General features: G+C 35.5%; 3 protein-coding genes across 5 annotated transcripts in view; all 3 read left to right on the top strand.

The window, feature by feature from the left end:
- The window catches only part of LOC18610587 (DNA repair protein RAD16), an 8,668-nt gene extending 5,013 nt beyond the window's left edge, over positions 1-3,655 (top strand). For both annotated transcript variants that reach the window (XM_018116116.1, XM_018116117.1), the window contains exons 10-16: positions 566-697; positions 1,029-1,259; positions 2,004-2,108; positions 2,198-2,350; positions 2,942-3,030; positions 3,131-3,211; positions 3,314-3,655. In XM_018116116.1, coding sequence (XP_017971605.1) covers positions 566-697; positions 1,029-1,259; positions 2,004-2,108; positions 2,198-2,350; positions 2,942-3,030; positions 3,131-3,211; positions 3,314-3,386 — 864 coding nt within the window. In that variant the 3' untranslated portion in view covers positions 3,387-3,655. The remainder of the gene's footprint in view (positions 1-565; positions 698-1,028; positions 1,260-2,003; positions 2,109-2,197; positions 2,351-2,941; positions 3,031-3,130; positions 3,212-3,313) is intronic.
- On the top strand, positions 3,932-6,704 carry LOC18610588 (B-cell receptor-associated protein 31). Its single transcript, XM_007046328.2, has 2 exons — positions 3,932-4,462; positions 5,936-6,704. The coding sequence occupies exons 1-2, from the start codon at positions 4,180-4,182 to the stop codon at positions 6,310-6,312; spliced, it is 660 nt and encodes a 219-aa protein (XP_007046390.1). The 5' UTR covers positions 3,932-4,179; the 3' UTR covers positions 6,313-6,704.
- LOC18610589 (nucleolar GTP-binding protein 1) lies at positions 6,923-13,635 on the top strand. Of its 2 annotated transcripts, none has more exons than XM_018115342.1 (14): positions 6,923-7,347; positions 7,428-7,549; positions 8,149-8,269; positions 8,363-8,427; positions 8,542-8,655; positions 9,062-9,136; positions 9,483-9,521; positions 9,605-9,676; positions 10,816-10,929; positions 11,454-11,525; positions 11,606-11,642; positions 12,220-12,362; positions 12,749-12,955; positions 13,382-13,635. In XM_018115342.1, exons 1-14 carry the CDS (start codon positions 7,266-7,268, stop codon positions 13,466-13,468), a joined length of 1,350 nt encoding a protein of 449 aa, XP_017970831.1. In that variant the 5' UTR covers positions 6,923-7,265; the 3' UTR covers positions 13,469-13,635. The 2 variants fall into 2 exon arrangements, with proteins under 2 accessions (XP_017970831.1, XP_007046391.2); XM_007046329.2 differs by having other exon boundaries at positions 12,250-12,362.

Genomic DNA, 13,679 nt, shown 5'->3' on the forward strand with positions numbered 1-13,679 from the left:
TATATATATATATATATATATATATATATATAACAAATAATTAAATGTACAACATATATATTTATTTGTATTCTCCCTAAATATTTTTGTGTTTATGTATATTGTGTGTGTCTGTATGTGTGAATATTAAGAGATATTTTTATTGTATATCAAAAAATAAACATTATAATCATATTTATTAAGCTGTAGTAGTTTTATTTATTTTATAATTATATATTTAATTATTGATATAATAAGATAAATTTTGTCTAACAATTATTATGAAGGGATGATATTATATCAATGATGTTTTTGAAGGTGTTATGGTCACCCTTTCAAGGAGTGATACTGTTGAAAGGGGTGATGGAGGTTCATTAGCTAGTTATTATCACTTAAGACAATACCAAACTGATGATCCTATCACTGCTAGTTGCATCACTCCTATCACCCTTATTACCCATAGCAAAATCCCCTAAGAGAATAGGACTTCATTTTTAGAAAATGATAGAGAAAAAGGAAAACAACAGTCAGAATTGTATACTGATCTTTCCAATTGATGTTTATAATATCTTGTGCAAAATTATAGGCTGTTGATCATCCTTACCTTGTGGTATATTCGAGTACTGCTTCACAAAGGGCTGGAAGCATAGTAAACAGTGATAAGAATAATGATGAACAAGTATGTGGCATTTGCCATGACCCTACAGAAGAGCCAGTGGTGAGTTGCACTTTCTGTTTGTTCTTTTTAGTACTTTTATTCCTGTAGTTCTTCTTCTTGGCTTTAAAAGCATGTAACTTTTATACAAGCTCAAAACAGTTATACTAATTGACTCATCCATGGTCATGTTTGAGCAAGTCGTAAGAATGAGAAGTCACTTTAAAGGATAGGAACAAAATAATTGCTACAGATTGATTCTATTTCTATAAAACTGATTTATACACTCTCCATCTCTGTGATACTTTTGAACATCCAATTAAGTGAAAAAGTTGGCAGAAGATGTATCTTTCCTTTACTTTTGGTTTGAAGTGCCTAGTTCTAATTGTTTCAGGTTACTGCATGTGCACATGTCTTTTGCAAGGCTTGTCTGATTGATTTTTCTGCCTCCTTGGGACAAGTCTCATGCCCATCGTGCTCAAGATTACTCACTGTTGATCTGACCACAAAAGCAGATGCTGGAGGGCAGTCTAGCAGAACAACACTGAAGGGGTTTAAATCCTCAAGTATTCTAAACAGAATACAACTAAATGATTTTCAGACAAGCACAAAAATAGAGGCTTTGGTATGTTTTATTGGAATTCTCTTGAATTGAAAAAGAAGTTGCTAGAATTCTACTCTATGTTGCTCAACCATCAGTTTGCATTATCTAGAAGAGTTGTTTATGGCTATTTTATATCTGTCATTTATCATTTTTTGGCATGACTTTACTGATTGGTTAAGAGTTTAAAAAAAAAAAAATCCTTTTAAGGCCTTTCAACAGTAGGTTTGGAGTTCCCATTTGGCTTGTGTTTTTGAAATTCAAAATTCTTCTGCAAATTCTAATTTCCAGTGGCTTTATGTGTAAACTATGTTTTGATTGAAATTGCAAAGCTAGTATTTGAGCATCAATCTGGTCTGTCTTGTCATGCTTCAGTAATTCTATATATCGCTTATAAATTCACTGCAATGTTATGTGCTACTCGTTCTAGAAACTAGAAGCAGCTGAATTCTTATGTCAAGGTGAATGGATGATAACAATGAGAAAGATACATGAAAGGAATAGGTAATACCATATTCAATGGCATGAATGAAGCAGCTATAATAGTAAAGTGTCTTGGTCTGATCATGTAAACTGATTTAGGTCACTGCATTTAGAAGACATGCTTTTCGAATTATTATTGTTGTTGTCATTGTTATTACTTTTAGTTTGACTGTGATCATTACCATGAGCGGACTGGAAATTTGCCTCTGTATTGTATGGCATATCCATATTGTTTATAGTTCCATCTCTTGATTCTCTCTGCTGACTGGGTTTGCTTGATTTTAGAGGGAAGAAATTAGTTTGATGGTGGAGAGGGATGGTTCTGCCAAAGGAATTGTTTTCAGCCAATTCACGTCTTTCTTGGATCTCATAAATTACTCCCTCCATAAGGTTTCTAAAATGAGAATGGAAAAAACTCTATTTTAGTTCTTTCTGTAGATTAAAAAGATGTAATTGTGATATAGTGGCCTGTTTTGCAGTCTGGCATAAACTGTGTTCAATTAGTAGGGAGCATGTCCATGGCTGCAAGAGATGCTGCAATAAAGAGATTTACTGAGGATCCAGATTGCAAGATTTTTCTCATGAGTTTGAAAGCTGGAGGTGTCGCCCTCAATCTTACAGTGGCATCACATGTAAGCAATATCCTCTCTTTAGGTCATCCAATTATATCTCTGATATTTGGTGGGATCCATTTGCAAAAGCAATTTATTTCATTTCCTTCTCTTAGCTGGAATTGCATTTTTTGCAGTTAATAATTTCCTACTTTCAGATTCTTGACTATGGTCAAAAATGAATACTAAAGTAGTATTGCTTGAAATTCTATTAAGTTGCATAGGCTCCATTTCTTTGCTGATTAAAACTCAAATTTTTAGTTGGTTTTTGGTTCTCTTTATAAGTTATCATCTCAAACCTTCATTAATCCTCATATTAACACCCTTTCTTCCATACAAGTCATCTTCCACCATCTATGAATAAGGAGAAAATTGACTAGGGCACTTTTCTGTCCAAATTTATTTGACACAGATATTTCTGTTATTTGATTTATTTAAATTTGTCTTGGTTTCTACTTCATTCTCGTCTGGAGGTATGTATGTAGTTTATCTTATTGATTGGGAAAAAGGTAGGAAAGGGCAGCCGAGGGCTGGGGAAGGTGGTTTGGAATGGTATTCGGTTGTAAACATTTTCTATGTTCTTAGAATGGCGTCATCTTTGAACCTGTTTAGGTTTTCTTGATGGACCCTTGGTGGAACCCAGCTGTGGAGCGTCAAGCACAAGATAGAATTCACCGAATTGGCCAGTGTAAACCAATAAGGTTGAGCTTCTCCCCTTTGGTCCTCAAAGATTCTATGGAATTATTAGCTAGGTTCATTTCTCTTTTGTGTTAATGGGACTAACGCATCCTTCTGGTATAGGATTGTGAGATTTGTTATTGAGAACACAATAGAGGAGAGGATTTTAAAGCTGCAAGAGAAGAAGGAATTAGTATTTGAAGGGTATGAATCAATTTAAATTTGAAGCAAACTTTACTTGTCAAACTGATATAGAACATTTTGGCAATTTGATCAATGCTATTCTTTTGTTTCTAATGGTTATAGGACTGTGGGTGGCTCTACAGAGGCTCTAGGAAAATTGACAGAGGCAGACATGAGATTTCTATTTGTGACTTGAGCTGGGATGAAGCAAAGTTGTGTTGTTGCAGCTGTAAACTTGTAACTCTTGTTCAAGTGGTGATGTGAATATTGCTTGTCAAGTGTTGGTTTTCTGAGGTGGATTGTTTGTTTAAAAGTAAAAGTAGCAGATGTCAGAATTTCAGTTTCTGGTGACTATGTATGTAGCAAGTAAAACTAGTGGTTTTCTTTGTGTAAAGATAAGATTTAAGACTAGATTGAAGAGGCAAAATATCTCCGGGTGTCCTTGGTTCTTTCATTTTGTTTTTATATTATGAGTTAATGTAGTACTGCAGGAGAGTCGAATTGTTACAAGTGATGTGACGGTTATGATTTTGCTCTTAATCTGTCAAGGGTTGGACGAAAAAGAGCAAAAAGAAAAGGAAAATTTTTGTTTTTGTTTTTGTAAATACATGCCTTGTTTGGTAATTATGTTTCCCAAACCCAAAAACTAAAAACAGAATTTGAAAAAGAAAATATAAAATCAAGTCGAATGCTAAGCTGTTTTTCAACTACATTGGTAGTGTGAAGGCAACAGGCGAATAACTCAGAGATGTTACATCACAATTAACAAATCGATTATTACTATTTTGACGTTCAATCGTCCACGCCCTACCAAAGGGCAAAGGGGACGTGGAAAAGCATGATTGCTTTACTTGCCCGGCAATGCAATAAATAGATTTTCGTCGGTGGAAACATACACCCCAAGTATCTGTTCCACTTCAATTCAACCCTCCAGAGCAAAAAAACTCAAAGCAACACAAACTCAAACTCCTTTCCTTTGAGCTTTGAGCATGATTCAGCTACTCTACTCTGTGATAATGCTTCAGGTGGGTTTCATAATCACCCTGCTCTTCAAGACCCCTTTCAGAAAGCTCCTAATAATGGCGTTGGATCGGGTCAAGCGAGGAAGGGGCCCCGTCGTCCTCACGACCGTCGCCGCCACTCTCATGGTGGTGCTTGCATCCACCCTTTACAGCATGCTCAAGATCCAGCGCCGCACCATCGACGCTGCTGCCCTCAATCCCACCGACCAGGTTCTTATGTCCAAGCATATGCTTGAAGCTTCTCTCATGGGTATTTCTCTGTTCTATTTTATTTTAAAGCTTTCCCCTTTGTTCTATTGTTTCTTTTGCTTTCAAAATTTCTGATTGCATTGGTTTCCTATGGTTGGATTATGTTAGTTAATTATCTCAGTGATGCCGTAGTTAATTTGATTTTTACCGCTCCAGTCCAGTTGCCTGGTCTGGTTGGTGGTTAATAAAATCCGCTGTTGGTAGCAACATATGAGAAATGCAAATTTTATCCATTCATCTTTCAATTTCCAAACAAGAGCATGTACAAGCATAGCACATTTAGTTATGCATGGCATTCCACATTCTTATTTCACCTTCTGTATGTATCATTTTCATTTAAGCGCTAGTAAGTCCCAATAAGTAGTATTATGCTGCTAGCTGATAATCACCATTCTGTAACGTAGTTTGAACTTTCCATTAAGGAGCTGATGTTTTTATGCCATTTATATAAATGGCCTGCAAAAATTTAGAATATGCAAATATATGATATATTTGTGTTTGTAAACCTCTTAAATAGCATTACCTCAGAATCAGTGTTGCCTAATTCTTGGCTTGTAGATGCCTAGTCAGTAACTTTTTTTTTTTGATAGCTAATAGAGAAAAAGTAAATTCAAGTCTGTTCCTTGGTGCATTAACTAATGATATTCTTTAAAACTTGCTTATAAGTCTGAATTGACTGAACTAGATACATGTATTCAGTTTTAATGCCTGAAACTATGTTGACTTCTGAAGAACTAGTAATTTTCATTATGTTTTCATTTGCTTCCATGTCCCTCTTGGTTTTACATCCCTATCTGAAATACTTGGTATATTATTTCTTGAATGGCTGCTTTCTTCTGCAGGAGAGGGTTTGATAGAAATATAGGTTAGACATGATGAAAGCTGACAGTTTCTTTTGTTTTTCTTTGAGTTGAGTGGATTTTTGTAATAATTCTATGATCTGGTTATTTAAAATTAACATACGACGTAGCTTACTTTACTTACTTCATGCTTGTTGATTCAGTGGCTTGTTACTTATCCCATTGAAACAATGTTTTGGTGCCATGGTAATGCTTTAGCCCTTAAAAGTTTTAGCAAGGTAGGCTACAGTTTAGTTGGCTTCTGATAGTCTGTGTGGTGAGGAGATCCTCTTGCTAGTTTTCTGTGCTATAAGCATATGCATCACGTAATATATTTATTTCTTAATAAATAATTACTAGGAATTGATTTCTATGAAAATTTTCTTGCCCAAATATCTGGGAGCTTTTGTATTAATGTTGTTTTCGTGAGTTACATGGAACTAATTGTAAAGATTGAGTTGTATGTGTTATTGTCTAGATTGCTTGGTTGCTAAATGGCTCAAAACTTTGAAGTTTTCAGACACCATAGTATATACTCATCTCTCTTACCTTCTGCTATGCGTTCTAATTGGATATAGATATCAGGAGTGTCATTTTCTTGTTGCTTTTCTTTTGAATGTATACTTTATTTGCAGGTTTCGTGTTATTCCTTGCACTGATGATTGATAGATTGCACCATTACATAAGAGAACTTAGGTTCCTCAGGAAAAGCATGGAAACTGCGAAAAAACAAAGCCAAGGCTACGAGGACAGGAAAAACGCAGGGGAGCTTAAAGCCTTGGGGGAAGAGACTGTTATATTGAAGACCAAGATCAAGAAGTTAGAATCTGAATGTGAGACAAAATCGAAGGAGGTCGAGGCTGCACAAGCTGAAGCAGAGGCGCTTAGGAAACAATCTGAAGGATTGCTTTTAGAGTATGATCGTTTGCTGGAGGACAATCAGAATCTTCAAAATCAGTTGGAGTCAATTGAGCAAAGTTTGTCAGAACCGGGTGCAAAGAAAAACATGTAAATTGCTCTTTAATGCGGATGTTAGAGATTTTAGTGGGCAGAGGAGCTGGCACCTGGCGGTGGTTGTCACTAGATATAAAAATAAATAATATGAAACTGAGAAAGCTTTGTGCCGCCATAAATGGGATAAGTTGTGTGTTTAAGGCTTGGAAAAGGCCCAATGCCAATGCCCCAGCAACTGACTTTACATCCGAAAGATGTAGTTGTAGGAGTAGTAGTAAATAGTAACATTTTGTGTGTAAAAGAAAACAGAGGCGCTTGGGCTCTAAAGCCGGCCTAGCAGTGGCGCTCTTACCCAAGTACCGTGGGTCGTGATTATTGGAACGACAATTCAATAATCAACAAGATAAGCCTAAGTGAGTAAATAGTTTCACAGTAACTATTGAATATCCATTGTTTCTCTTGTCAACTTATTTTTGTTTGTTTATAATTTAGTTTATTTCCAAGACAAATAAGATTAAAAAAGAAAAAGGACAGAGATTTTTGGTACTTATAATTAAGTGACTGTCGACTAACATCATTGGATGGGCCAAGTCCAAGTCCAGAGCAGTTAGTTTGAAACCACAGGGGCTTAGTGAACTGTAGATTAAAAAAAACTTGAGGGGGTTTTTGTCTTTTTTGTCTTTGCTATGTTGCTGTTGCTATGCCATTGATTACAAAGATACCTGAAGGTCTCCCATGTCTATCTTCCTCCCTAGTCCCTTAACAAGTGCATCTGACTCCTGTCTCAGTCATTGCCGTGGCGCAGGAACCACCTTTTCGTTTCCTTTTTGTTATTTATTTATTTTCCTCCTCCTTTTCAACTCTCTTCTCTAAGCCGCGGTTTCCGTCTCTCTCCTGAGTGTGTGTGATTGTGAGAGAGATACCGGTTAACGTCTCAGGTTTCTGTTGTTTGGTACGTTTACTTACATCTTTGGGGTTTGTTGCAATTGGCGTTTCCCGTTTGTAGGGGGAATGAGCGGTGCCTTTAGTCTATTTGAGTCATGGCATATCCCTTGTACCAGATTTCTTTCAAGAACCTTCCAGTTTTCAAGAGGTTAAGACGCTTCCTTTTTATCTGCTTCTTGTTAAAGATAAATAAATTCCATTATTCCCATCTTTGCTCTCCAAATGCAGGCTCCTACGATATGCAGAGGCCTATCAAGCGTCAGGCCTTGTGCTTCTGTAGAAACATGCAGACTGTAACTTGTGAGATCGTCGATGCAAGCTATGTACCCGCTCCCCAAAATAAACCCAAGGTTCTTTTATGTTTCTGGTGGATTAAGCATTTTTTTTCTAAATTTGTTTTATAATAAGCAAAGCAGCGTAAGCCTGCTTTTTTCTCTTAAGCTACCAAAGGCTTGTAATTTTTAGAAAGTTGTTGGAGCAAGATACTGTCTTTGGTAAAGTCTAAACGTTGGTAAATTCATATACTATAAGATTGTGATCTTCGTTTCTTTCTTGCTGGCACAAAATGTACTAATGGCTCATACAGTCTTGTGTCTTCTATTTTAAGGACTAAATATGTATCTGCATGGATGGTGTTGGAAATTCTTCAAGAGATGAGACATTAGTCTGTGAATGATTATTCTCATGTCTATATGACCGTTTATCACTAACCATTGAGTTTCACAGGCCAAGTGACCATTTATCATTTTCATGACCGTTGCTTCATTCTATATGTAGACTTATGTGGTATGACCAAGTCCATATCTTTACTCAGTGAGTCAATGCAAAGGGTTCTTTCTTAATGATATGATATATTATTATTCTCATGTCTATAAGTTATGCACATCACATATGATTATTCATTAACCTGAAAAAATGGATTTTATGATGGTTTTTGTTTGATTCTAAGGATAAACGATCACCACAAGTGGAAACTATTGGTGCATTTCAAAAGCTGCCCATGGTGATGCCATCAGTTGATATTTTCCATTCTGCGATGAGGAAGGCAAAGAGGGTCTTACCTACAAAAGGTAATTGAATAAATTCATTCATCTGGTCAATCTTAAATTCAATTGCAACATGTCAGATTGTTGGTCTAGCATGACATTCTGTTTCCTCCCTAGGGATTGCCAACATTGCAAGGAGAGAAAGAAACAGAGGTGCAAAGCAACTTGATGCACTGATGAAAGTATGATATTATTCCAGTGTCTATTGATTCGTTTAGAGTAGAAGACAACTTCTACTTTGTACTAATGAATATATTGCTTGAATATAACATTTTTTTTATTTGCTTCATCTTCAGGAATTAGCAGTTCCATTAAGAGGGTACATAGAAAACTTCCCCAAAAGAATGTACTTGCATCCTTATGAACGGTCTCTTATTGAGTTGACACTTGGGGATGGAAATTATGAAGAGGTAACACTCATGAATGGCTCAGTCTTGATATTCAAGCGTTCTTAATTGAATAGATTGGACCTATATATATATATATATATAAAATTATGATGCTTTTATCTGTTCAATCTGTGAGCACTTCTGTTCCCCTCCCTCTTGATGAGTGGCTTTTGGATGCGAATGTTGAACTTAAGTGCTGTCCCTATGGAATAGCATCTTATAAGTAAGCAAAATGGTATCCTTGTAAGTTTTATTACTGTACGTGGAAGGTTCATTCACCCTTTGGTCCTTTCTTTCAGTGCCATATTAAAACATAATAATTGTCGTACCCTTGTGTGCTTTTTGGAATTACAGTATTCAGAAGGTTCATTCACCTTTCCCTCTTTTCTTTCAGTGCCATATTAAAATATAATTATTGTCTCAACAGGTCTTGAGAAAGGTAGATGCTCTAAGGAAGAAGGTTGTATCTGTTGGAAAGGAACATGCTTCTCTCTGTGCCAAGGTTATATTCTTCCCTTCAAACTATATTTAAAGGAATTTTTTTGAAGGAGATGGTCCTTAACACCTATTCTCTTTTATTTGATGTGGCAGTGACATTCAAACACAAATTGAATTTAACAATTGACAGTATAATATAAGCTATGTGAATCCGCTAACTTTTTGTATGTTTTAATTTACATCATAAGGCATGGGAAATCTTGATGATTTTGACTTTAGCTGGACTAAAATTGAGAAAGATTTGATATTCCCCTTATTTTATGCAGTCTGAAATTCGTAATAACTTGACATTTATGTAGCATGAATTTGTTCCTCGTAAGTCAATTATCTACTGATTTTCTCCTTTGCAGTCTTTATCGAAAAGGGAAGCAGAGGAACGACTGACTGAGGTAAGTAATTGTCTGCTTTCAATACAGATCTTTATTGATATTCATTAGTATTATTAATTTAGTATATTTTCTGTTTAGTTCAGGGTTTGGAGAAACTTCAAGAAATCTTCAAACGTGAAGGGCAGGCTGTTGATAACTTATTGTACATTGCCAAGGTATATAAGTAGAAATCTTTTAAAAGTATCTATTTTATCAGAAAGCAATAATTAACTCAAAGTGTAGAACTAAAAATGTAGAATAATAACCTTTTCAGTATGGAAGCAGGAATTAAAAATGTCTATTTTGGCATAAGGAATAACTAAAAATAGAACAATATATGTTGCTCGGACTGTTTATTTTTCCTAAAGAACTCATGTCATGTATCCAATAACTCAAAGTGCAGTTGGATTTGAGGGTATGAGCCTCCAAATATGAGGAAAATTTTACGAAGAGGACAGTATAGGGATGCATACCCATATCCTACATTTATACCAGAGTTTGAACAATAGCTCTTAAACTTAGCTTGACTTCAAAGAATACTATAAATTCCGAGTTTCTTGTTATTTAATCTTGAATTTTCTTGACATGTGTTTTCCGTAATTGATGTGTTCTTTTGCTAATACAGGCATGTAGATGGGCACATTTATATAGATTTGCACGTGCATTGGTGTTGCCTGTGTTTTTGCATGTGTACATGTATTGTTTCATGTGTAGCATCGTTTAGCAGCTGGAAAACCATGTCACCAGTAAACTACAGATGCATCATCCTAGAAAATGAATTTCTTTGCTGCCATATAGCAATTTACTGGAAGAGAATCATGCAAAATTTAGCTTAAGGATAGTTTTTGTTACATTCAAAGTACATACAATAATATGCATCTGCTAAGGTAAGGATGGACTTCTTCAATGTACAATGACTCTAAATTGAGTTTGTAGAATATGCACCAAAGCTTATCTTAAACATCCAGAATCATGATCTTAAACCTTAGTTTAAGTGATGATTCATGGAAGTCAATGCTGCCATTTGACATTTTTTTTTGGATGTTTAGGAATAACAACACTTTGCCTTTGAAGTTTGGAACATTGGAACATTAATTTGCTATTTGTCTAAGGTCAAGTCTTCTCATTGTTTTGTTCTATTTGTCAAAGTAAATACCTCTCATTGTTTTATTGTGTTGTATGAATGGGCTTATGCTTTATTGAAGTTGTAGCATTGTATGCTGTTTCAGTTTATTTGTAATGGCTTATGCTTAAATATCGTTAATTTTAAACTCGTAATTAATTGCAAGTTATCTTCAAATTATATGGTTTCCAGACTTTGCGGGCCATGCCAGTTGTGGATCTAGAAATGCCAACTTTGTGTCTTGTTGGAGCGCCAAATGTGGGGAAGTCATCATTGGTTCGTATGCTCTCAACAGGAAAGCCTGAGGTCTGCACAACTACTTTCCACTTTGCTTTCTATTCAAACTATTAGTCTTGTCTGAATAAATTATTATACGTGAGCGATATAAAACAGTTTAACTGGAGAAAAAGAATGGTGAATAGGAAATAAATTGGAGGAAAATCTGTGAAAAATAATAGAGCTTACTAGGAAAAGGATTATTAGGGGGAAAAACTTTTATCAAAGCATAAACGGAAGACTGTTAGTGAGAAATACTTTGAGAAAGTTGCAAGCCTGAAAGATTAAAAGCAAGTTTCAAGCTTTTGAAAGGTTCTGGTGCAATCACTTTTGGGGCATATTTCAAGAAGAAAAAGTTTTCTTTCTTATCTCATTCATCATCAAATGAAGAGCCAGATGTCCAGAGAAAAATAAAAAATTACTATATTGGCTTTGGTCCACCATATTTGCCTATTCTGGTATAGGCTTTGGTCCACCATTAATACTGAAACGCTATTAGCAAATTTGCTTTTAATCTCTTTTTGTTGACAGTTTCTCTTTTATGTCTCTCTTAGGTGTGCAACTATCCTTTTACAACAAGAGGAATTCTGATGGGTCATATTACTATAAACTACCAGCATTTTCAGGTTACTTTTTCTATAAGATTTTGGGTGATATCAACTTGTTATTACCTTTTATGATATGCTTACTGAAAACCCGACTACAGGTGACTGACACCCCTGGGCTGTTGAAGAGATGTGATGGTAAGGAATTTTTGAAATCTGTTTGGTAGTTTTTGCTAATTTATTGATTTTATATATTCTGAAGAATTATTTTTGCCGGCATCTCTCTCTCTCTCTATATATCTTGCTATCATTGTGCATGTAGGTACAAGTGTTCATGCAAGGGGATTTCGAATGGTTCTTTTACTTTTTTTTTGTTTTTTTTTCCCCTGAATTTGACCACATTTTCTTAGATTTGAAAATGCTTCAATGTTGACCTTGATTGCCAAAGTTCACATTGACTTGATGGACTTAGATATGAAATTTTGAGTCAATAGAGGGGTAGTGGTTGTCAAAGTTGAGAAAGAAAAGGAGCATGAACAGTTTGTGGGGAGCCAAACTAGCTATATTATAATTATATATTGGTTTTGATTCATCATTGTTCAAAATTCATGTATTCATGGCCCTATTTGAAGGCTATTTCCCTATAAAATTTGATTTGATTAAAGTGTTTTCAGGACACCCAACACTTTTCTTAGCTGTTAGTTGACAGCTAAACAGGTTGAGTCCTGTCTTTTAAGCTCAAGTTCTGATATTGTCATCAGCATAATGTCAACAGTTCTTTTGCACTCCCTCACCCCCATTGCAGAAGACAGGAATAATTTGGAAAAGTTAACACTTGCTGTGCTCTCGCATTTGCCAACAGCAATTCTTTATGTTCATGATCTATCAGGAGAGTGTGGAATGTCTCCGTCTGATCAGGTAACACATGATCTATTTTAGCAGAAAAGAAGGTCTGCCAGTTGTCTGAGATTTACTATATCTGGAGCATATGTAAACCCATTACCTCATGCATGTATCAGAATTTATGTTTGCTGGTGGGACAGTGTCAACAAGTGTCCACCTCCTAAGTATCTATAATTTGGACAGTAGTTGGGTTGCATGATTTGGATTTTAGCCTGTGGTAATTTTCTTTTATTTATCTAGATTCTGGTTTTTTGATAAGCAATATGAGATCTGGTCACTTTGTTTCCCATGTAAAAGGCCAGATCTTTTTCTCTAAAGATGAAAATTATGATTATTTCTCGTACACTTTTTCCATTGAAAAATTTCTTACATCACTGTACACTTTATGTTGGATTATGCAGTTCGTGATATACAAAGAGATTAGGGAAAGGTTTGACAATCATCTGTGGCTTGATGTTGTCTCAAAATGCGATCTTCTGCAAGAATCTTCTGTGGTCTTCATCACAGAAGATGGAGAAACCAATCATCTTGAATTGGCGAAGTATTTGAAAATAGGCCCCAAAGGTGCGATACATGTATCAGTAAAAAGTGAAGAGGGACTCAATGAGGTTAGTCAATTTTCCTCAAATCGTCATTTAATTTTCATTCACAGTACTGCATATACAATTTTTAGGAGTACAGACAGATAGGGATGAATCTCCCCATCTCTGCCCTCTCCATAGCATGTCCTTGTTGGGCATAGGTGCATAATAAAAAGCATTCCTTGTTATATATCCTACAGTTCCATTTGAAAATGTTATGGATCATAAGCAAACATTTTGAGCTAAGGTGACAATGGGATGAGATATTTTGAAAAGTCCTTAGAACAAATATCCTAATACGAAGAATATGTAGCCAGTTCATCAACTCTAATATTCTATGATTGTCAATATTTTAGGTAGGTTGTCAAATGATTTAAGCAAAAAGTGTCTTTGAAGATTTGTGCTGGTTATTCTCATTGATTTGCTTTCAAATTGCTTTGTGTTCCCCTGCAGCTGACAAATAATGTGCATGAGGTATTGATGGCTCAGATGGGCAGGATCAGAAGTTCAAAGATCCCAGAAAACATTGAAGTTGCTTAGATAGAGGGTTACTTCTATCTCCACCAATGTCCTGCTTATGTTGAGCTTTTGTAATCTGATTCTGATGGTATATGGGTGGTTACTTGCTCAACTTGAAGAAAGCAAAATGAGCTGGATGGTCAATGTGTTAAAAGAATTCTAAGTCAAATTGGCGTTTTCCTTGAGTTCGTTTGTGTGCATATGGAATGGATGATTATTCTCTAAACCTACC

This window comes from Theobroma cacao, chromosome 2 (genome assembly GCF_000208745.1).
Source record: "Theobroma cacao cultivar B97-61/B2 chromosome 2, Criollo_cocoa_genome_V2, whole genome shotgun sequence".
NCBI lineage: Eukaryota > Viridiplantae > Streptophyta > Magnoliopsida > Malvales > Malvaceae > Theobroma > Theobroma cacao.